Genomic DNA, 26,003 nt, shown 5'->3' with positions numbered 1-26,003 from the left:
GGACCTTACATATCCACAATTATTATCTAGTATTGCAAAACTGCCATTCTCTCCATTTCCTCCTCTTTTTGTTCCTTATTTTCAGTCCCAATATTCCCTGTCTTCATTTTCTGGCAGTGTATTGTATATTCTATGTAATTTTCCCTATCTTTTCTACATTCTGTCCTTGCATCCTTCGTAACTCTTCTACTTTCTTTCAGTCTACCTTTCCTAGCCTCTTTCTTTCCCTTGCCGCATCAAATATCACGTTCTCCGGTGGTCCTCCCCTCCCTATCGTTCGTTCCCTCTGACGTCAGGGAAGACCCAATACCCCAGCTCCTATTTATAGGGGCTCCTTCCTCCCTCCAATACCCAGCTCCCTGCACTTTATTGTATTGTCAAATGATGAGGGATGAAAATCTAGCATCCCAGCGCGGTGGCTCAATAAGATATGCATGTCCCAAGAGGCAGGGATGGTATTAAATCCAGCTGTCTCCTCCTCTTTCTCTCACCTATCTCAATTTTAGACTTGATGTTTGCTCCACTGGTCCCCTTCACAACCCCCTCGCAATTTTCTCCTCTTTTCCTCTGTCAATATGTGTAGGTAATATTAGTCTATTTCATACTGAGACCTTACCTACAGCCATCCTTGCCACTTTCTCGTCTCGTCATTGTCTTCCCTGGAATCCATTACGGATCCTTACACACTCTTGCATTTAACCCGTTCCATGCCAGGGACTTTGGACACTGAGCACAACACTATGGAGTTTTCTGTATCAATCCACACTCAAAGCACAAAACAGGTTAACCCATCAGCATTCTCTTCTTCCTTATGTCCCTGTAGACGCGAATACACACCTTCCTATGGTATTCCTTGCATGCACACATGAATACATCATTTGTTTGGGCATGGAAAAAAAGGGACAAAGTAGTCACTCTCCAAATTAATTAACCTCAGGGAAAGATGTATGATCATGGAGTAGAAGAGAGTGAGAATTTGTAAGAGGAGGAAAAGGGGGGGGGGTGCATTTGCATGAAGAAGACACAGAAATGTGTCACGCTGTACATTATGTAGCAGTGCCTTCCAGCACCTGGTTATCTTTCTCTCTCGATGCACTTCTCTAGCAGGCAGTAAGTGGGTGAAGCAGAGCAGCGACAGAGCCTGAAAACACTCACTCCCTGCACACTCATTATGAAGGAAATGAGAGCTGCCAGCATCAGGCCCAGACCACTGAATAAAATATGAATGCCATGCCTAATAGGCAAACTATATACTGCCCTTGTGCCACTGCTGTAGCAGTGGCATTCAGCAAACAGGAGTATACCAAGAGCAAAGTCAAAGAGAGAGATGGGGGGGGGGGGGGGAGGGGGAGGGGGAGGGGGAAAAGAGACAAAAAAAAAAGGGGAAGGGGAGGAGGGAGAGACAGATACAAGAGAGAAAGACAGAGAGGGGAAAGAGAGAGAGAGAGAAAGAGAGTGGGAGGGGAAAAAAGAGAGACTTACCAAGGCAGGATAAGAGTTAAATACAAAGATAGCATCACTTAACCCGTTGAGGACAAGCTGATATTGTTATTTAAAACATGTATTTCCCATGTAGACACCTGCCCTGGTATACTCGGGCCTAGTCTCACACAAGTTGAACCACTGTCTCCTGAAATCCTACTTGAAGGGACACACATGAAAATAACACATTCCTTCTACTTGATACTGACATCTGTTCAAGGTAGTAATTATTCCCACTGCTTTCTGAAAGCGGTTAGTCAAGTGCTCTTTCATTATGCTAGAAAAGTGAATTTTTGTGGAATTTTCTTTATATTTTCTTTATATTATGGTCCACAAATACATCATCACTTCTAGTAATCTCGATTCCAATACCAAAACTTTGAAAATTCATAACTTTTGCAACAATTGTCCGCTTTTCCTCAAAATTTCACTGATGTGTTCTACTAATATTGCTACTTTAATTCAATCCACATTGCTATTTGAATTTGGGTTCCCTTTAAGAAGGGAAAAACAGTCCAAAGACATATATCTATGTCATAGGTGGCATATAAGCCATGGTCGACTGTCAGCAAATCATACTCCTCAGTAATCACTTTCACAAACTTCACAAAAAGATTGGTTGTTGAAGTAATCACACTGTGAAGGATTAGTGTCTGATAGTCATAACCTATCTCAAGGGCAGCTGGTGTTCGTAAAGGGTAAGAAACAGTAATTGTGATTATGCTTTCGATTGGAATGAATCTAGGTAGACCACAGCTTAATTGATAACTTAACGCTCTCTACAGTGATACGGTGAGAAAAGACTCATTATACAGTGTATCTGCATTGATGCATACACACACGTACACAGTGTAGAGGTAGAAATGACACATTTTCATCACCTCGTGGACACTTAAAAACTTTTTTTTTAACTACACAGAGCTCAGTTGACTATTAATATGGTATGAACAGTATGCACAATAAATGCAGTAACTCTTGAAGAATTTTTATTCATCCCTTGGACTCTCTTTTTTTTATGATATACAAGTGTGTGTGTGTGTGTGTGTGTGTGTGTGTGTGTGTGTGTGTGTGTGTGCATGTTTATGTATGTGTGTGGGCTACTAAACATCCTTACGCTGCCTTTACATCTGCTTTAAAAAAAAATAATAACTTGAAATCTCACAAATTCTAATGTACATTATTGCCCTGTAAGTATAAGCCTATGCCTGTTGCACCTTTATTTTACCCACGCACTTTTAGGTAATGAGGAATAAACTGCCTTGCAATAGTAACCAATATTGCATGAGGTTTTATGACTTAATCTGATACCTACCCCAATGAACACAATTGCGGTATATTCATTACCTTATCTCATGACTGCACATGGTCTAAAATCTAATTCATTCATTGTTAACTGATCATTCATTCATGACATGAATTCAATCTGAGTATGACGTCAAGTTTGGCTTCATATCATTTTCATCCTAAGAAATAAATAGGTACAGACATACTGATTGAAAGACAGACAACCTAAACCATACAGCCTCTGGCATAACAAGCACGGACAGAAGAACAATATGATGCACAGATATCACAAGGAATTTGAATTTCATTGTCATTTCCTTTCATGAAAGAGCCATCATCTACTTAATAATTCACCAATAAAAGAGCAATTTGTGCATGCTACTTTTTCTAAACCTTCCATCAACTTCAATAAAATGTCCTAACATGACTTTTTCCCCCTTTGGATCTAGCTATTTGTGTTTTCTAAAGTACGCTGAGTCATCCATTACTTGTGTCTGCACCCAGACATCATACCGATGAGATGGAAGACATGGAGAAGGGAAAAAATCAGGGTCAAGGAAAGAACTGCTGGCATGGCATATTTTTTGGAGACAAATTTGTGCCAGAAAATGTACATATTTCTGTCTTCAGGCCACTGTAGATTTTATCACTACTCTACACAAGAAGCAGAGAAGTGTGCAATTGTGCTTACAAATCTATCACTGGTTAGGAATAAAAAGATGAATGTATTCAACAGTATGGTAGATATCCTGTTAATTCTGAAAATATATGAAGGAGTATATAACCACAAAGTCTGGAAGAACACTGCATGCAGAAAATATCTTTCCTCTCCATCACCTATGGGAACAGTTGATATCATCTAGGCAGGAGCCAGATGTTAAGCATTTTTTTTCCTTTAATTTTACATAGTAATATCCTGATGATGTCAACATTGATTTTGCAAGTTGCCAAAGTTGTGGGTATTGCCTGCTGCTTGAAACACTTGATGCATTTATCAGAATCATATAGAGCCCTAGTTTCTGTGTCAAAAACTCTTTACTTGTCTCCCAACCATCATGATGTTCCTTGAAGTTGGTAAAAGTGGCAGTTCATTGACACACTTTCCCCCTCACCACTTCCCCTGTGTAACTCCTCCAGGACTCACTGGCTATACCAGCTACAGACACCTCCTCCCAAGGCCCTGGTCTACCAAAGGGCTTTTTACACTTGTAAATTTTTGCTTAGCCCCGGACTATCGGTGGGGCTAAGGGGGGGCCTTAGCCCCACCGATAGTACGGGACTATCCTTAGCCCACTTTCTGTTTACACTCGTTTTTGCCAAAGTGGGCTAGCCCCACCGATAGTACGGTACTATCTGGCCCTGCAAAATAGCAGGGGTTAGCACCGCAATTGCGGTGCTAGCACCGCAATTGCGGTGCCAAGCAAGTGAGTGTAAACAGAACGAAAAAATAATCCTGGGCTAAGCGACGGAGACGAAGTGCGACCCTCACTGACCAATCAGAAACGAGGTAATCAAGTGCTGCCGGTGCGTGCGTGTACGTGTACAGTACACAGCGTAATTATGAATATTCATGTGGTTTGGAAAGTCCGGGGCTAAGAAAGACGAGTGTAAAAAGGTCAGTTTTCTCCTTAGCCCCGGACAAGAGATAGTACGGGACTAATTGGCGAGTGTAAAAAGCTGAAAAAATTGGTACGGGACTAACGATAGTCCTGGGTCAGAGAAAGTCCGGGGTTAAGAAACACAAGTGTAAAAAGCCCTCTAGTGAATCATGCCTCCCAGGAGGGGACTTAAGACTTGGGGCAGGAGAGCCAAGTCGAAGTCAAAAGAATAAAGGAAGGAATGAGGGGCTGGGGAGGAGAAAGGATGAACCTGACCCTAAACCTGCTAATCATTTGCGAGATAGAGCAGGTAGCGGAAAGCAAAAGCATTGTGTAATCACCCCTGGGGCAGATAGAGGTAGCGTGCAAGAGAAAGTAAACTAAGTTGTCTGAAGGGTAGGAAGCCTGATGGGAAGATCCTTCCCTAATCAGCCATTGAGCTCTCTGCTTCTCAATGTGAAGCAGGTATGATTGATATGGAGATATGTTGCTCAGCAGCAGTAAGTGGATGCTTACAGTAAGTGCTGTGAAGGAGCACAGATGGTAAGAACAGGCAGTCCCACATTTTGAGAAATACTAGTGTTCGTTTCCTAGGGTGTACTACTGGTCATGTCAAAGGGATCATGCAGCTCTAAAATAGAGAACTATTAATGTAATGGCCGACCTGCTATCCTTGAAAAAAAAAAGAAAAAAAGATCAATTTCATTTCTCACCCTTGTCATCTCTTTCCTCAATTAAAAGAAGTCAGAGTCATGATATCTACAGAAATCCCTTAAAATAATCCTAATGCTTTGTATAACAGAAACCTGTCCATTGTATTATTCTGCAATTAATGACTCTGAAATAATCATTTCAAACCAAACATTACACCATAATGAAATGAAAGTTATGAAACTGAGATAAGTATCAAAGAATATAGCAGCCCCAAATTTGACACCAAAAAGACGACTATTTACAATTTCTTTCCATACCAAACTCATGATTATCAATGATCATGGCACAGAATAAACATTGGACTTTTTACATAATACATTATGCAAAATACAGAGCTATACTGTAAAAGTGGAAATTTTTGTGCATTTTGCACAAACAGAAACTATATCAAAAATAAAAGCTCACAATTATTTTTGTTTGCCATATGTTCCAATGGATGATGTCTTGATTCCGCAGAGACAAAATGAAGTGAAAGTCATCTTGCCCGGCTGGTCACAAAAAATTACACGAAAATATGTACCTTTACAGTGTGATATTTCACACAAATTGTGCGAAATAATTCTTCTCCGCCCCCTCCCCACACATTAACCACTTCTTCTTACGATCCCCCCCCCCCCTTCATATTAACCCTTTCTTTCTCTCATCTCTCTACCCAGACAGGGGTGAGTGAACTACACGGAGTCAGTCTCCCATCAGATGCTCCCTGTCCCTGGCATACAAATCCCTCTACGCATCAACGGCAGAGATGCAGCCTTGGAGAGCCCTAAACTTCACAGACTTTTCACCGACAGGCTTTAATTCCCCCTTTCAGATTGCTTCATAAATGATGTGATGCTAATCATTAGCTTGAACGGGACCTGTGCCAGCAGAGCATAATCCCTACTGATCCATGACTAATTTTTGACTCACGTTACTGATCCTTCCCCTCTCGTTTCTCCCTTTACAATCCAATGCCCTGAATATGACAAGCAGGCGGATACTTTGCTTCACTTCATTTTTTTCTTTCAACCTTTGAAATACCTTCAATGTGAGGGGCAGACAGATTCTTTGCTCTCTTTCCCTGCTGTATGTAATGTTACAGCTGTTTCATTTCACTAACATTTTTTGAGAGAAGACTTTAGTACCTTGACTCAAGAGTGCACCACAATATTAATCTAGCCCAACTTTGGAAAGATTGCCTTCCTAGGTATGATAGATGTGTTAAAGGAACAAGTTGTTTGGCTATTAAAGGGATGTTTGACAGGATGACAAACCCACACTCTCATAAGCTGGAAATATGTCCTATTGAGAAAAGGTGCTAGCCTTGTATCAAGGCATACTATTTTACTGCCAAACTTCTAGACCAGGATCTGTTCAGCATCATATGTCACACATGATGGTACAATGTACTGCCTGCCAAGGGGGAGGTACATTCACCTATTAAATATGACCAATTTCCTAACTGAACAATGTGAAGATCTGGAAGTCTAATGACAAGGCCAAAAGAACATCCAGTCACTCATTTATGCTGGGGCAAAGGGTAGGCCTACGTACAGAAAGTCACCAAGTCATGATAAAAGACAAATAGTGATCTCAGTAGCCACAGTAATAATTACACTGTCCTCCATCGATTAATGCTATCCTTGATCAAGGTCTGCCATTATAATGTTCACTTCTCTGTATTTAGTTTGATATTCAGGTTTTCTATCTCTACAGCATCTCCTACTGGGTGACAATTATCTTAATTAACTGAATCAAAACCATATGATATACATACTGCTTTTACAGAGATCATAAGGTAGTGTTCACTGTCTAAAAAACATTTTTAAAATGCTTTGTCAAGGCTTGTCTTTGACCAAACAGTATGTTGCAACATAACTGGTACTATGCCATGCGAGGTTTAGCTATTCCTACATATTCATTTCTTTTAAAAAAAATAAAAAAATAAATTAATTTTAAAAAAATTGCAGCATTTTGCAATAAAACCCATCTCTTTCTAGTTTCAATAGCACACATTTTAAAGATTGATCACTCACAGTAGCATGGGAAATTAGGCATTAATTGAAAGTAGTTAAACTAAAATAACTTATACTGATTTGTAAAGGGAAATGATTCTATCAAGTCAGGGGTAAACCCTAAATCTACAACACATTCACTGCAATATACTCAGTACTAAACAACAGAAAACCCTTCTTCTTTCCTCAATAAATGTTTTCCTGGTGTTTGTGTGTGCATCCAACTCACTGGCAGTTATTTCACTTGCTTCTGTCTGACAATCAACCAGATAGTCAACTCATTTTTGCTAGGTTAAGAACACCAAAGTAGGCCATACTCACCACGAGGAGTTCTGAATGTTCTAGGATTAGGCAATCGTTTCCTCTTCTTCCGCTGCCAGATGTCCGCTTGCCAAAACTGCAGAGTAGAACAAAATGATTAAAACAGTTGTTTCAGGTCACCATCAAAAACACAAATGAACTACCCTGAACACAATCATAGTGAAAATTTCTTGTAAGATTATATCTCATAAGATATATGCAGCTCTCCTTTTACGCACGACACTGCAATGCTTGAAATTCAACTTAAAAAGAAGTGATTAAAAGAGGAAAACAAACTAGAAAATGATATCAAGTCCAGAAAGAGAAGGCACAAACATAAGAAATCAATAAAACAGTAGTGACATATGAAATAAAATACTGGTAAACTACAGGGGCCCGATGCATAAAAGTTACTATTATGGTAACTTTGCCATCCTATGGTAACTTTCATGGAATTCTTGATTTTGATTGGCTGTTGAGTATTGTTGCCATGGTAGTTACCATTGGATGGCAAAGTTACCATAACAATAACTTTTATGCAATGGGCTCCAGGACTTTAAACCAACTGGTGCTAACCCATTTACCAATATTCAAAAGGAGTCTAGATGCACATTGTTTGACATAATTTGTTTTGCTGGGATGTAAAGACGTATCATAGCTGTGTGAACTGGAAGAATAGCTTGTTAATCGACACTGCCGTTAATGTACATGTAAAATAACTGCTGTTTGAATTTCAAATAAAGAAAGAAAATACACAACTATGCAAGTCATTTACCAATGTAACCCTGTTACAACAAGGGGCACACTTCCAAAGGAAAAAACAAACAAAAACAAAATAGGGTGGGGGCTTGCAGGCCTAAATAAAAGGTCTAGCAGATATTGCAGAGGTTGATCTCCATTTCACTGCAATATTTGTGGTTTTACAGATAAAAAGGATCTCTGAAGAACATCTACTTCACGACAATAATTTTCTTTTCTTTCCATTTCTATAAAAAAGAAAAAGAAAGTCAGTATAGACCGATGCATAGGAGTACCCTACAAGGTCAAGGACACGAAAAAGACAATTTGAGAGTAATTTCATATTTCTTCCTTAATGGGGTGTGACATGAAGTTTGGTTTAAATCATATGTGCATTGGCATCGCATATTTTGCCTGAATAATTTCAAATCTCTGGAGTCTCATCCATGGAGATTGATCCAAGAAAGCTCACACCTTGATCATCAGACTGAGGAATGCTTGCTTTCCTTTCATTACTCAGTTTCTCAAAATGATACACAAGATTGGATTAGGGACCTTCTTCACTCCATGCCTTCAGCTTCAGTTCGTAGCATCAACAATTATTGCTATGCTGTACAACACATTTTCGCGGCATGAAATTTTTGCAAATTGAAGCCAATGGCCTTTTTCACGGCATGAAGTTTTAGCAAGTTGCATGTAACATTCAATGCATATAGTGTAAACAAGAACTTCTGCATGCATTTAAATTTCGCGAATCTTGGCACTCGCAAAATTAGCGATATTAAAATGCATGCTAACATTCCTCGTTTTACAGTATTCCTTAATGAGTAAAATTTGAAGGGGGAGGGGAGGGCATGAGGGCTCCTCCAGTTAAAGCCGTCAATGGAATCCATTGTTAATGTCATTCTACAAGTGGTGTTTTATGGAAGAAAAAGGAGACTGTTGATGAATTCTTCCAAGGGAGTGGAGCACAGAAGGTAAACTCTATGCTAAGGGGACGACAATGAAACAATCACTTGGTTGTTTCTTTGTTTTGTTTTGGTTTTTTGCTTTCCTGATCTAACAATGAGCAGGTCATATTTCTTCTTCCAAATAAGGAGAATATATATGGCCATCATACATGACTCCATCACAGTGAAGCATGTTATGTATGAAATTGAAACTGAAACTTGAAAAACAAAAAGGAAAGATTTGTCAGAGGGACAAGGCCACAGTATGTGATATCCAGCAGAGATATCTACACATGGAGCTGAGAGCATGGGTCCCAGAAGGAAGCATTGTTTTGACATTTCCAGTTCAGAGAAACAAAAAATAGGTCACAACAACAAGGCTTGAATAAAACATGACAGAGAAATCTGAACACCATGTGATTGTCTTTTCTGCCTTTCAGTGAAAGTAAAAGTACACAATGAACCCAAGACATTTTGTTTCTTACAGTTAATCATTTCCCACATGACACAATATTTACAGCTCAGAAAAAAAAAAACCAAGACATTTTGTTTCCTACAGTTAATCATTTCCCACATGACACAATATTTACAACTCAGAAAAAAAAAAAACAACTGTTCAATGTCAGACTCTTCTCTATTCCAGCAATTTTGTACATTACACTGAGACCTAACTAACCAAGGATTTTCCATAGCTAGGTAGGAAAGGGAAGCTGACAACTTTGAGCTTTTGTTTGCAATTGATTACCCAATGGTCCAGGAGCACATTGTCTTTCACTTTGGGCACAATTCTCCAGCAGCAGAACAGCATTTTATTTCCCATCACATGCATGTAAATTAACCAATTTCCCCAACTCACACTCTCTGCTTCAAGAGGAAGTATATGTAGACCGGGTGATGCCAAACAGAAAGTGGCATAGCAGACTCTTAAAAGCCAATTAATTGGAGTCAGGTATCATTCCATTCTTCATCACACGTATTTTAAGTGACACAGCTAAATGCTGCAATTAATTCAACATATTTGTAGTTATTACTCTAAATCATCTGGAGCAATTACAGCATCATGATAGCAAATGCAGACATACTGATAAACTATCATCATGAAACCATTATCTGGAAAAAAAAAATATTGTTTATGATGTCGGCAAGCAACACTTAAAGCAGTTTGTTCTTTCAGTGAAGTGAGCTCAGTTCATCTATGGTCTTCAGTGGCGAATATTGCACTGAATGACAGTTCACTGGAGTTTCAATAGAGTTCACACTAAATCAGTGCACTCCAGCAGTGGATCCAATCATATTCACTCAGTCATGTTCAGCTAAGGTCATCTGACGATTATCTTTTGCGACACCGATTATTTGGGGTTAAATCTCTGATTACTTGGGGATAAATCACAATTAAGAGAACAAGTTAACATTTTACATACTGCAAGACAAAACTTTCATCACCATATATTGATACTCAACTATCATTCCTGGCAGAGCATTCCATAATCAAATAATCCTAATACTTAGGGCTAGTTCTCTGCCAGAATCAAAGGCAGGGCCATTGAATGGAAGATTGTCTATGGTGTGAACAGTTCTTTGACCTCTGTTGTGTTCTGTGCTCTCACAAGGATGTCTGTCCTAAAATCACCCTCAGATGGAGATGGGGTTAATTCCTGGAACCTCAGAATAGTGTGCCGCCTAGGGTGACAAGAATCTCACATCTTCAACCACACTGGCTTGAATGAAAGAGACTGTGGTAATGCACGGTACCGGTTTGTAAAGCTTGCTTAGCCAGTGTCTATCTCTAAAAGGTCAGTGACACTGCATCTATGCTATGTCAGTATGGAAGAGGAATCCCAAACCAAGTTTGTCAGGGAAGGGGGTTGGGGTTGTACAGCTTCAAAACCACAATGGTGTGTCATCTGACTTACAATGACTGCCCCTAGCTTGGTATAAAACTACAATCCTCATATAGCCGATTAGATCAAGCCTGACAACTGGCAGATGTGCCATGGGAACTACTTCACCCATGCCCTGTATTGCAAAGCCGAATTTCACTTGGGAATTATTCAATTTATTTAGGGGCAGTGGAACTGGAACTAATGACTTGAAGGACACGTTCACCTTCATTTACATGTAAAATGGGAGAATGCATCAATATTAATAGAACACACCAGTGAAAGTTCGTAACTTTTGACCGGATTGTCTTATTTTCCTGAAACTTTCACTGATGTGTTCTACTAATCTAGCTGCATTCACTCAGTCCACGAGTACTATGTATATGAAGGTAAACTTGTCTTTTAATAGAAGGTTTAGTACCATTGGTAGTGTAATTCTAAATCCAGAACAGAACTGCCACATAACTTGCTGTCTACATCACTGATTTCAAGTTAGAGCAACTTGAAGGCTTGTATTACAATATATCGATAATGACTATTTCTATGCATTCACATCATTTACTTAATTCTAATTTGATGCCCACTCATTTCTCATATCAAAAAGATGCATTAAATGCAAGTATTCAATCACTCCTATGTTTTTGGATACAAGTGACAAAGTCAAAAGACAGTAATCTGTGAAACTAGAAATATATAATTTGAAACAATTCAGTTTTGGTACCATGTTTAGCAACAGGTAAAAACAAACAAGTCAACCTACAACCCAAATCTGAAGACGTTCATACTTTAGTTTTAGTTTATTTGGTATTTACTTCTTAAGTATCTAAATGCTTTATGCAGCGAAACTGCTGGTAGAAGTAAACATAATATTTGTATTGATCATGAATCAATCTCTCCAGTCACTTATTTTCTTACTAATACACAATCGAGTGCACCAGTAGTCAAAGTTTTTGTCAGCCCTCAACGTGTGTTGTGTTTTAATACACAGCTTGTAAGCTGCATGTGGGAAACTGATTCATGTGGGTTCACACAGCTTGGGATGATCACTCAAGTTGGATCAATTCTCACACTTCTGTCATGCTGAAAGCACAAGTCTGTGACGGGAGCCTTCAGACGCAGCCAGAAAGTTAAACACAGGACAAAGGATGGAATGGGAAGTAGCGGCACTCAAGCAATGCTTCCACCGATGTGACAGCAACCTTGTTCATTCATTTCATTGCAGCAAAGATTAACAAGACTTTACATCTGAAGGCTATCCACACAAAGATGTGTTTAAGCTGAAGGATACACTATGGCATGGATTTATCAATTCATTAACTCCCCAAAATACAAATGGGTTGGTATTATCGGATCAAAAGATTCCATGCAGTACTCACATACTGTCCCATTCAATTATTTCATTCAGTTAAAGACTACTAGAGAACAGATTGTCAAGAAATCTTCAATGCAACACTGAATTAGGCTAACTAGCGAGTCATTACTGCAGGATTCCTGGCTTATATCCAACAAAATGAATGAAGAGTATCACACTATTTAACATCTCCAAGCAGGGCATAGCAGGATGTCAAGGGAGTTTTCTCATGTGATGTTTTCTCTCTCAATATCTCTTCACTGAAAGAATTGAGTGAGAAATTAATTTGATAAACAACATGTATTTCACAAATCTCTAATAATCATGCACAGCTGATATGAATTAATGTGGCAATGTGCACTGCCAAAGTAGCATGACGTACACAGTGACTGCACCCAATTTAAGAGTACAGTATCAAATTATATCTAAAATTTACATCTCGATCCCTAGCACAAAGATTTGTGAAACAGAAATGAAAATCTAAGGTACCCACATGCCTAGGGCCACACTAATAGCTATGAGCAAAATTTTGAACTGCTTCTAGCTGCTTGTTTTTCTTTAACCTGTTGAGGACGTTCTGATTTTGCTACAGCGCGTTTCCCATAGACACCTGTCCAAGTATACGAGGGACTAGTCTTCAATGAGTTAAAGAAAATGTTGTATGTGCATGAAATTATAACCCACTGACAGCAATTTCCTGTAATATTGCTGTATATCAAATAACAATTGGTGCCCATTTTCACTGTGACCTCCCTAAGAGCCATGTAAATGCAATCAATGATATCTAAATAAAGTCCCATTTAGTCATCCATTTTCAAATTGATTGGGTATAGCATGAGTGCAGACATAACATGCAATAGATTTTAACCTTGCAAAAAGTGCATTTGGGAACCTTTCAGTTGACAACAGAGACGGATGCCTTGCCAGCATATTACTGACATGAAATTTCCAGACTTTTATGCAAAGGGAAGGGGTATCTATATTCAATCGTTGTGTCAGACAAATAAACATATGGACGTAGATAGAATTCTAAAGGTGACAGACAGATGTACAAAAACAAACAGAGAGCATGTGTAATGTTTGGTGGGTACTCTATTTGGACTGATAAAAAATGGCACATGAAGAGGGGAAAACAATGACTGATAAACAGATAAACACATAAAAATATGGTAGATAATGGTAATAGGCACTTGAGTCAAACACAAGTGAACGGAGAAAGAAGTGAGACAGACAGACACACACACAGACATACACACATGAACAAACTAAAAGACAGAGAGTAAGCAAAACTTCAGACAGACAGACAGACAGACGGATGAGAAGTCAAGTTCGAGGAGCCCAGGACCAAACAGGACTCCTTGATTTATGTTGAAGTGAAAGTGACATGGAAAGAAGCCAGCATGGTATTAAAGAAGTCAGTTAGACTGGAGACGAATGATTCATACTTTCCTCCTGGCTTCACTTGTTTCCTCCTTGCTGCACTAAACCTTATCTCTACCTCCTCCTCCTCCTCCTCCTTCCACTTAGTCATGAAACTACTGCTAGCCCCTCCCACAACTTCCAATTTCCATGCTGTTGTTAATATCTGCCACTCAAATGGTAGATCAAGTCAGTTCATAGTTTTGCATACAATCAACATCCCAACAAAGCCATTGCTCTGGAGTTTTCCTGCTACATTGTAGGATGTTGTATCAAGAAACAAAGCTGTCATATGCTAATTGATTTAGAGTTTGAGACAATTTAAGACTATGCTGCCTTTATGATTATCATGATGAGTCGATTTGTCATTATTGGCATTTCTCCTCAAAAGATTGATTTCAGTGATGACATCAACATCACAAGTTACAAGCAGAAAATATCTACACACAAGAGGCCATTACCACAGCATCACTCTCAGGTAATCTGGAGGACAACTCCATCAAAGATGTTGGTGATGCAGTCCCAGACTCTATCAAGAAGTAGATAAAGAAATTGCAATTTTTGCATCATAAGCTGAATTACCATAGCCTTACTAATTGCTCCTTTTTGTTCAGCCTCATTCCAGAGTTCCCAAGGGATGAGTTCCACCGGATTTTTTTTTTTAATTAAATGTTATCTTTTTATTCTAAACAAATGCACCATGAATATCGCACAAAATATGATTCAAAGTAGAAGTAACTTCACAATTTTCAAGGATGGATCTATATGAGGCTGTGAAAATAATCTTCATTGTGATGGTGTCAAGTTATTCATTCCCCTCCCCCTTCTTTTCAATCTGCTGTAACAGTTGGTTTTTTGAATGGCATTGCTTGCTTGTAACAAGAACTACGACCAGCCTCACCCTACAAATGTTGGCATGCAGCAAGCTTTTCTTCTGCTTACAGGTCATAAAATCAAACATAAATCAGGTATCAGCCAATCAGAATTGAGTATTCAGAGATGTAGGTCTGATTTTCTGACATATATTTGATCTCAAATTTTATACAACAGGGCCCAGATCAAAAAATTGAGATTTCGGATATCAAATGTGTGTGTGTTTCCTATAAACAGTTATATTAGTTGCAACAATGAATGCAAACTAACGGCAAGTACTGTCATCCTATATAAGGTTTTTCACTGTCCTATACAAGCAAAGTCCTCATCAAATCCTTAGTCAGTGAAAATGAAATCAAAATGAATTAATGATATCCGTCCCTTCAAGTTATGGCACATTTGCAATATGAACCCACTGCTACTTTTCAGGCCTACCAGCAGATTAACCCTTGCATCTGTCTGTAAGTTTTCTGGTGCAAGGTCACAAATGGTATTCTTCAGGGGAGACTATGACAGATCCCTGAAGAGTTTGTATCTCATCAAAAAGTTACATTATTTTAAAGAAACCAAAACTTGTTCATGTGACGATCAAACAAACTTAAGCAAAGGGACAATTAAGTAAACTGGAATTATCGAAAGTATGGTCATGAAAAAATATTGCCAATATAAATAGAAATCTCTGGAATATATCACCTTCACTTCAGTATAGATTCAATGCATTTTTCAAACCAATATTCAAGAGATTGGCATTGACCTGCTTTTTATCCCAAAGATGTAAAAATGCTAGGTCAAATTATCCTTCAAAGGCAGTTTATTTGCTGGTATATACACCTGGCATTTAAAATGCAATGCACAATAATACAGGCAATAAAATTATGTTTTGTTTTGTTTTTTACATGTAGCATTTCTCCTGCAGAGGAAAACAATTAAATATATCATGCATATTTCGGGAATTAAAATCTTGACAGGTTTCCTTGAACTATTCTGCTTCCACGTCAATTGTATTTGCTTTTCTTATTATCACATTCTGTATTACAAACTGAGTGTATGAAATATGTCTCCCTCCATAGCAGTGACATTTACGTCAGGCATAGAAGTCTCAATTTGTCCTGGGGTCTAGATGTCATATTCAGCTTGAGGAAAACAGGTGCGAGCTAAAAGCACCTCACAGAGTATTAAATGTGTCATTAATTTGTGCTGACTACCATTCTAATTAGATTTGCAGCTTTCAGAACATCTCCACGCTACCTAGCGACTGCGTTTGCACTACGCCGCACCACTCTAGAATACAAAGAATGTTAAACATTTGCAGTGCCTCTGCATGTTCATACATCATAATATGTTCAGCAGAGCATGAAATATCTCCATTCTACAGCAACATATACACTCTACAGTTGGCATTCAATACCCTTTTCAATACTGTGAGATGATGGCATCTTTAATAGGGCTGGTAAATTTTTAAATGGAGATATATAAACAAGATTCCCCACATAATAAGCTGCCCTGTTTTCACATGCAAAGGTTAGAGGGAGAAATAAAAAGGAATGGTCATAAGGTTATTGCAATAAACAGACAACATCTTATCAACATATTGATAAACAACTTTACAGGGGTTGGCTTCATCATAAAGTCGCAAAATCACAAGTACCAAACCATCACAACTACCTGGACATTATTCAAATTCATGAAATTGAAGTACTGTCTGTAATTTAGGTATGGGTCATTTATGTTTAAGGCAATGTCACATAGCTTCAAATGCAGTAACTTTATTTCTGCTTTTGCCATTTCTTTGTTATTGGCTTTTACACCAAACAAGAAGAAAATGAAAAGGTTTGTTATATTTCCTCCATCTAGCTTTTTCAATACTCATTTCCATCACAGGATGATGCAGACTTAGCCTTCTGATTACAAAGAGCTCCTTCACAATTCTGTGTAAACTGCAAACATCACCTTCCATGTGAAGACACCTCCAAGTGCATTTTATATTAATCTGTGTCTGTTCTCTTATCCTACTCTTATTAAAAAATATCCACAGGGTTCGTTCATTTGCTTGTGGTTGCTAGCAGCACCATCAGCACACATGGCGCAAGGTTTGCATCAGCCACATTACGGTTTCTCTCAGGAATGAGGCCATTTTGACAGATAATTTGAGATGTAGGCAATGACCATGTCGTGGTGAGATTTTTCCCACTCCTCCCACACAGTTTTGTTTCCTGCTGTTAATCTCATTCTCAGCAGACTTTCTCTTCACTATCATCTCTACTTTCCTTTACTAAACTCGCCTCTTTGTTTTTACTTTCCTTCAACCACTGTCATTTTATAACTCACATGATTATAATCTCTGATATTCTTAACCTCCATTCAATTCTATGTGCGTTAGTTGGTTTTAATGTTTCCAGATTTGTTTATTTCAACTTCTTTCCATGGTCAATGGGTGCAAATTTTAAACTCTGTATTTCTATCAAGATGTATGGCACACTAAAAGGCTGTGTATTGCATTTTGCGGGTAATACTTGAGAAATGAAAAAGATGTTCTGCCAAACATTGTTTGTCTTGACGGAAGGTAGAGGATCAATCATGGAATATACTGACCTCTAACCCCACATGTCCGCTACATTAAACAACTGGTCTATAGCAAATTCAAACATTCCTGTGGTCATGTGATTTTTCTCATAAATTTTTCTGCAATGTTCTCATCAAAATGCTTTCAAGTCAAAAGAGGCAAAGCATTACTGCATGTATGTCCTACTGTCAAATACACTTGTGCCCTGATGACAAGCAAAGAATCACCTTAAAGGTAGGGAATCCCATTTGCATGCCTTAAATGAAGAGTTGTATAAATACAGTGGTATGTTGAAGAGAGTATCATTTTAGAAACTCCCATAAAGTATTGAAAGTGGAAGGTAACAGTTAGTACATTTTTATTGACCGTTAGATTTTGAACTGAATATTTTTCGGGGCTCACCGTAAATTCCAGTACATTACTAGGCTACCTTTGCAGACCCATGCACTGCATGTGTGTCCATCATGTATATTTTGTGAAGAAAGTTCATCAAAACTTACAAACATTTCTATATACTTGCCACATACTCTATATGTTATTACATCAGCTCTTATACTTTTAGATTTGTGTTTATAGATAAAAAATACAGAAGATTGCAACAAAAAGGCTTAAGTGTGGCTGACACACAGAACTACTGAGTAGTTGAGTTTTGTGCATTATTCAAATTGTAGATAACTGTTGACTTCCAAATTTCTCAGCAGTGGCCTAAACAAGTCCCCTGAGGTTCATATTTAATGTTTTGCTGCATTTTGGGAGGTGTGTAAAAGGTATCCCCTACCTTTAAAGTTTCCTTGTCCTGTATGTTTTAAACAAGGAAGGGTGTGGCTGTAATTTGTACAGTCTCTCCTGACTGACTGGTAAACATACAAAATTTCTGTAGAATGTCAAGTGAAATTTCATGAACTGCTGTGTCTCCTACATTCTGTTTATTTCCATCCACCTGACTCTACCGGAATCTATGTGGTATTAAACCGGTATCTATTTGGTAGGCCTATACCAGTATCTACTTGGTATATTGGTATCTACTTGGTATAGGCCCTACTGGTATCTACTTGGTAACCGGTATCTAGTGGGTATACTGATATCTACTTGGTATACCAATGTCTAGTTGGCATATAGGCCTACAGGTATCTACTTGGTTTACCTACAGGTAATACTTGGTATACCGGTATCTATTTGGTATACACTGCTAAGCCTATTTACTTGGTATACCAGTATCTACATCTACTTGGTATACCTAAGTAGGAGATGCGAAGTATCACCATCTTTATTGTCACTGTCACTGACATAACCAAAACATTATCACTATCATCAACAATGATGGAATATGATAAATATGAATGTGGGGCCTATAAGTCTAAATTTTGTTTTCTTTTTAGTCCTAAATTCAGCACACACGTTTCACACATTGTTCTTTATACAACCCACATTCACCCCCCCAGCAAGGTCTTTTCAAACGATGACAGAAAACCTCACTGTTGACCCGTTCTGTACGGGAACCTAGTGGTCTGTGCATTAAAGTCTATGGGCATTTCAGAATTCAGTATGGAGCGGGTTAAGACATGACAGTCTCTGAGAGAACTTAACCAACCACAGCTTGAAGGGATGACTCATGAGTTAAGCATGTAACAATGCTCCATTCATGACCAGAATATTGCATGAAATATACAAACCGGATATTTTCCTCTTTTATGCACTAAAAAAAAAAAAAAAAAAAAAAATGCCTACAGCATGGAAAGAAGAAAATAGATTAAAAAAAAAAGAAGATTGATTTGTTGCTGCCAAGTCCATATATGTAGAGAAATTAAGCAGGAAGTTGACATGTGTTATTCTGATTTCATATGTGTTTCACAGAGGAAATGTGATGGAAATTGAGATGACTGACAGAGGAGAACCACTGCCATTTTAGGAAACACTGCCCACCATTCTCTGTACTGGAAGCATGATGATATAATGTGTACAGTAAGTTTAATTGTATCATTTTATATATATAGACATAATTAGTCTACCATCCTCTAAGCCTTGTCAATATTTTCCTGGAATTGGATAAATGATAAATGGTAGCAAATAGTATAATGATGCAGAGACTACCTGGTGAAACTAGAAAGTTGAGTCGGCATTCATTATCCCCGCATTAAGAGACACTGTTACAGTGACATGACTTATTTCTCTATTGTGATCGAGTTCTGGTGTTTAAAATCTCCAGGGTGACTGTTACCTCCCTCTAACAGAAAAGAATGGCAGTACAATGTTGTATGCACAAAAACTCAACTAGATTATGGTTCAACTACTGCATGCACTTTGCCTAAAATAGAGCTCAAACTGGTATCTCAGAGACAAAGTTATGGTTGTTAACCTATCTACATTCATTGTAACTATATAGTTATTGTCTCTTGCTGAAAGTGGAAATAAGAGCATGGTTTAGAGTCTATTATTATAATGAGACAAAATTCATGCTGGTCATTTCTTTCTTCTTCAAAGCTTTTTACAGAGTACCAAAATACTGTTCAATACATCCAGCTTCTTCGACAGCTCACTTAACCTTCAAAAACTTCACAAACAACAGCTCAGGTTCTATGACAGCACATCATAACCACACAATATTTTTTTTTCTGTTCATATTGACCAAAATGTATGCACAATGACACAGGAAGGAGAAAAAACTAGACAGTGAGAGAGAAAAAAGAGGCATACAGTGTGTAGAGGCAGAGAGAGGGGGAGTCTTGATTTGCACTGGATGGTTGTTGGAGAGGAGTGGACAAACATCGGAAGGAAGCCTGAAGCACTTTGTCTTCCACTGAATCAGGGGAGAATGTAATCACGTTCTCTCAGTCATTTCTTGAATGTGCTTTGGTAAAGGTCGAGGAGGCAGCCCGAGGAAGGCTGAGAGTCAATGCACATTGGTTTGTGGGCAACAGCAAGGCTAATGAACCGCCTCATTATGCATACCTTCCTCAGGGCTTGCATATGTAGAAACAGGTTAACAAGGGACTAATATCAAACAACATGGGCCAGGATATTAAAGCCCCAATACAACTGTGACAGAAAAAAAGTTATTTCACTGGATTTTTTTTTTCTTTTCGTTTAACGAAATTTGGCAGCCGACCCATGTTTAGTGAAACTTAAACATTCCTATTGAAGAGTGCATTACATGCCTTGCAAAGACTCCCTATAAACTGATACAGTGCCCAGTACTCTATAGGCTCCTTAAAACTGATAAACAGTGGCTAGTACTAATATTTTGATAATGCAAATCAAAGATACTAATTAACGCTGCGGTGGTTCAATTTCAGAAATTATCAAACCTTGCTGACTGAGGTTTATGATGACATCCAAATGCATGATGAAAAAAAAAAAACACTCCAGCATCAAAAAGGTTTTATGCTTTCACTATGTGAAAAGATCTATTGAGAAATATTACCATGTTGATACAAACCTCTTATAGAATACCTTATTCTAACACTACCTTCTACGAGAAATATTGAGCATAACAATTAAACCTGATTACTCTTGAAAAGATATTCACTTTTGGTAAGAATTCAGTGTTATTTTCAACCCTTTATCTGGATCACTGCATATTTACACAATAACAGAAATTGGTAGCATGTGCGACCTGCAGTCCAGATTTTCAAACTGGAAACTTTGTTAAGCTGTGCCTTTAAATTTGCCACTTCATGGAAATTAACAAGGCTGCTACTTCACTCTAGTCCCAGGATATTCTGTGGTCAAAAATTTGAGTGAAGCTTGTGCTCAGTGATGACTGCATGAATGTGACAACATGCCAAAATAAATCAAAGCAGTTGTTTCTTTGGCATTACAGAAGCTGCCAGTCAGGTTGAACAACAGACAAAATCCTGTCCGCTTCCCTGCCAAGCAAGACAAAGTCATTACCATAGAAACCTGTGTTTACTTTTACCACAGAAATAGAAGGGGCAAACTTAGAGGGACCATTGATATTCCTGTACGCCTTTGTAGCTGAAGACAGAAGGAAGACTGGAATGAGATCTCACATTTTTCAAGAAGCTGTTGAAATATTGAATGGACATCGATAACTGAAAGAAAAGTTTAACAAAGAATGACAATTGCAGATGTTAAACATCTACAGCAAGGGTTATCAACCAACAAAAACCATAAAGAGAATCAGGTATACACGCTATTCCTCTTTAACTGCCATGCCCCTCCCACTGCAATGTGTAGACACCAGCCAAAGATGAGGTATCAAAACCCATTCACTGGTTTGCCACGGGGTGAGAGATGGGAACAGGAAGTGATACCCTACAGAGAGGTCATGTCTGGGTCAAGATGAAAGATGTTGTTTTTGTTGCTCTCTCTGGAGGGTAGCTCTCAGTCTGACTGTTGAAGGTGTGTTATAGCAGGGAGGTGGGTCCCACCTCCCTGGTTTATAGCTCCATGATGTACAGTAAGCACTGGTTGGCGAAGGGAACTCCGTGGAGCATGCCTCCACAGATGGGCTATTGTGTCCATTGTTACAGCATTGCATTCAATAGTGGGTTCAACTTCATGTCCATGCAGTGTTTATTCCTGCATCGATCCTTTTGACAACATTCTTAACAACCATTACAGCTAACTAGTTTCGCTTTAGATTTGTCGTTTCAATGTGATTTCAAAATATAACAAGCTCACAGTTCGATGTAGGATAAAGGGGTATTCAGGTCCTTGGTGAAATCAAGATAAGAATAGTTGCCATTATTCCATTATTTCAAGCAATTTTGGCCTGATCATTTACAGGATGCTTCTCACCACCTTGAAAAAAACAACAACCAAGGGCCTACACACATTAGGGCCAATTATCATAATTTCATATTCAGTTATTATAGTAGTTGTTTTAGATTTGTTCTTGTTCATGTATTGTCACTGTAATGTTTCACAGACATAACGAAAAAGGAAACTCCACAACAACAACAAAGCAGAAAAGGCACTTTTAATAGCAGTGTCTGTATTCAAGATACTAGTGATAGTAGTCTTACCTGCTGCCAGGAAGGTACATAGCATGGTCAATGAAGACGGAGCCAGAGAGCAGGATGAACCAGCACGTACTCAGATCATCTCGACTGCAGATTGGGGTCAAAAAGAGAAATCAAAATGCAACTGTTAGGTCTGAGAGGTTGCTCAACAAAACAAAATTCAGGATTCAAGTTAAAAGGAATGAGAAATGACTTCTGGAAAACAGGAGGGCATTTTGGGGCACTGGGATTAATATCACCAAGGGAAAATGTTTGGAATTAAACTGTTGAAATCCAGGGCTCTGTTTGGTGGAAAGTCTGATCAAATCAGGCAGATATCATAAAACTTGCCTGAGAATGAAAGTCTATTTGAATACAATCAGTGAGCTGAAAGCAAGACATCAGTATGTATAACTTAAGGACGGGTTTTGCATCAAAATGAAGTCTTACAAAGGTCGTACTGTAATATTTCAGTGACTAAGGCTTTCATCCCACATGACCTTTAAGTATAAAAAAGTTCCTCCATGGTATTTCGTCATGATCCATCATCAATTCATAATTCTGCATGATTCAAATCAACTCAATACGAGCATTGATTGCTCACATGGGATTTCTGTATCCATCCACTATGGCAACTGTATATTTCAACCTTATGTGAGATGTATAAGCCATAGCTTTATCTCCCCTCCCTGCAAACTCAAAAACAATTTTTTTTTTCTTCAATTTTTGCAGGGTATAGGCAGGGTGGGTGTATCCTTTGTCCAATGTCCAATACCAATTAGGCCTACAGTGTACATCTCTAATGCCCATCTCTAATTGTGTTGCTCATATTTAGTTTTTTTTTTCTACAATAATAACAAAACAAACATAAGACGGCTGACATTTTAAATAATATCACACTAAACAGTCATTATCTTTGGGCTTCCGTATAGTTGACTTCATGGGTTTGATGGGGAGAAAAAGTGAAAAAAGGTGACTTCAGAACATTTTGCCTGCCCAATTCAGACAAGTATCTTTTCTCAATACTGCTTGACGGTTCAGTGATTCAGGTCCACAAGTCTGATAACATTCAAGACAAGTGATGGGAACTATAGGAGACAGAGAGCCATGACTTCTTACAATAGCCAACAAACATCAAAACTAGTTTCACAGCAGCTTACTACGTTAAGAATAGAAAGAGACAGTCACGCTACAAGAAATTGAGCTAACAGAAGGGCGCAAGCATGAGTCAAACAAATCGCGGTGATCTGTAACTAGTGTAAGGAACTAAAATACACTCTGCTTAGGACATTTCTTCCTCTCGCTGAATGTCAAACGACCAGTGACCCACACATGTGTGTAGTGTGGGAGTTCCACTCTCCAGTCCCACAGGGCAACCATCTTAAAGGGAGTCTTCACCTGTGTGAACAGCTTTTGTGGCAAACTTAACCAATGTTAACATTCTTAAATTTCATGATTAGCTTGTATAGTCAATCTTCAATGATTTAGGCAAGCCCCATGTAGATGTTCTTGAAAATCAGCAATAATCAGCAAGATTATTTGATGATTAGAACCACAAGATATCTAACGGTTTATTCTCTATCAATTAGCTGCGGGGGGTGCCACTCGTAGTTTAGCATCACATGGACACTATAATCAACAAAATCAAAAGTTAGCATATTTCCCCTCAGCTTCTGGATCAACCTCCAGTGTGTGTTGTATACTCCTGTATCATCACATATTAAATGTACTGGGTTTATCACTGGTGCTGTGTGTATGAATTTCTTCCGGCTCTGTGGTTTAATCATCACGATGGACTCTCACTTGAAAATTCAGTCTGTAAGATTAGGTATCATATGGACATGTGATGTTATCTTAAGAGCTGAATTTCAATTGACTCATTATGGTAAATACAGTCAAGTTTAATGAACAGAGTGATTAAGATGTCATCAAAATCAGACTGAAAATGTGGATGTTTTGTAAAGTTTTAAGTTTCAAATGTTTTCACAAAACAGCAATATCAGTGGCAACCAAATATACAAATAAGATGAAGTGATGATATCATCACTTCACAAATCTCCTACTGACTCACACACAAATCTGCATCAAATTTCAGCGTTTGACAAGAGAGCATACAGAAAAACTTACAAATTCTATGCTGCAATAACCTAGCAATGATGACTTTAAAGGAAGAGTTGTAGTTGCTTGGCATGATCATCAACCAAAACAAGATTTGTATATGTTTGCTGATGCAAACAAGTGGGCAGTTGTGAATTGAAAACATCAAGCACCTCAGCTTGCCTGCACATGTTGGCTGCGACCGAAGCATTACTCAATGAAACGTTGGAATTCCATAACTTGATTATGTATTACCTCAGATTTTGAGGGAACCACTACCACTACAATATTTGTCTTCTCTATCAAATCAAAGGCCACTTGAGTGTGATGTGGAGGTGCACAGTGAAAGGAAGCTTTGCAATGTCCCATCACCTTTGTCAACATGCACAAAGTGAGTTCATGATTTTCCACTTTCCACAAAGAATTTTTCTGCTCATGTGCGAATGCACCTTTAAATCCCATCAATCAATGTACAGCCAAACCTCAGCCACTGCATAAGCATGTTCAAAGTTTACTCTACGCATCGTTTAATTTGATAAGTATGGAATGCCTCAAGGTTCTAGCCTGTGATCTTCGAGCTTCCTCCCCCCCCCCCCCCCCCTCTCTTTCACGTTCTCCACTTGTAGCTTTTTCTTTTTTTTAAATCCTGGCAATCACATAGTTATGGCGATTGGTATCCTCTTCCATGAAACACTATTTATCCAAGTTATCAGTTACCAGCTGCATCAAGGAAACATAAATATACTTTCCCCCTTTCAAATAACATGAAAGACTCACAAACACTCATTCTCTAACACACAGACACACACAGATTAACAGCACAATGCAAATATGCATGTTTTACAGTGGCATGTTTCTCACTCCTTCTCTTTCTCTCTCTCTCTCTCTCCATTTACCTCTCTCACTCTCCCTTGTTCCATTTATCAAAACCAATATCACAATCCAGGCTATTTACTCATGTCTTTTATAGATGTCCATTAACCCTCTGTGTGCCACGTTTATACCATTTAAGTGTCTATGGGAAATTTGTGCACATTTGAAGCACTGGCACATGAAGGGTTAAAAGGGTTAATAAGATATGATCAGAAGCGCCACTGTAACAATCCATAATTAATGTCACCTGAGATCATTTCTGCACATAACTGCACATTTTGTTCCCCTCCCCCATTATTTACTTTTGCTTTCACATCAACATGTACACGTACCCATCCCTTTCATCATAACAGCACATCATCCTCATTTCTCCGGTGCCCTTGACTTCATCAGCATTTACCATCTTCAATGAATCATTGGAGTCCTAGACAAGCATCTTTAACCCGTTGAGGACGAGTCCCGAGTATACTCAGGCATGGGTCTATGGGAAATGCATGTTGTAGCAAAATCAGTCCGTCCTCAATGGGTTAAAAACAGATCAATGGTTCCTCTTGGCATTCACTCCCCTCTGTAAGATGTCCGCTGACAAATTTAAATGATTTCCTCATGCAAAATCTTGGGGAATGAAAGCCGCATGCACCAATATATCAGATCCCTCGTTTCCCCAATTAAGCTCAATTAGTTGCCTGACAGGTGAGTCACAAGTTAATATCAACAGAGTTCCAAGGTCTCCTCCATCTAAAGCGAAAACTAGCAGATCTCCGGGAAGTTTGGTCAGTTCCTAGAGCTATTTCTGATGTAATGAGCTACAGTACATGTAGGTAAAGTCATGACTAGCACAATGTCAAGGCTTCTTCTTCCTACACTTGATTTGATTGTGAATGCCTCAATGTGGATCTCAGCTTCTGTAACCTCTGCCCTGA

General features: G+C 38.6%; 1 protein-coding gene across 1 annotated transcript in view; it reads right to left on the bottom strand.

The window, feature by feature from the left end:
- The window catches only part of LOC140228740 (rap guanine nucleotide exchange factor 2-like), a 125,156-nt gene that overhangs the window by 58,280 nt on the left and 40,873 nt on the right, over positions 1–26,003 (bottom strand). Inside the window, exons 4-5 of the mRNA XM_072309021.1 lie at positions 22,135–22,218; positions 7,394–7,469 (exon numbers count right to left, since the gene is read on the bottom strand). Coding sequence (XP_072165122.1) covers positions 7,394–7,469; positions 22,135–22,218 — 160 coding nt within the window. The remainder of the gene's footprint in view (positions 1–7,393; positions 7,470–22,134; positions 22,219–26,003) is intronic.

This window comes from Diadema setosum, chromosome 5, assembly GCF_964275005.1.
Source record: "Diadema setosum chromosome 5, eeDiaSeto1, whole genome shotgun sequence".
NCBI lineage: Eukaryota > Metazoa > Echinodermata > Echinoidea > Diadematoida > Diadematidae > Diadema > Diadema setosum.
The sequence above is the reverse complement of the archived record's forward strand: the minus strand, read 5'-3'. Positions and strand labels throughout refer to the sequence as shown.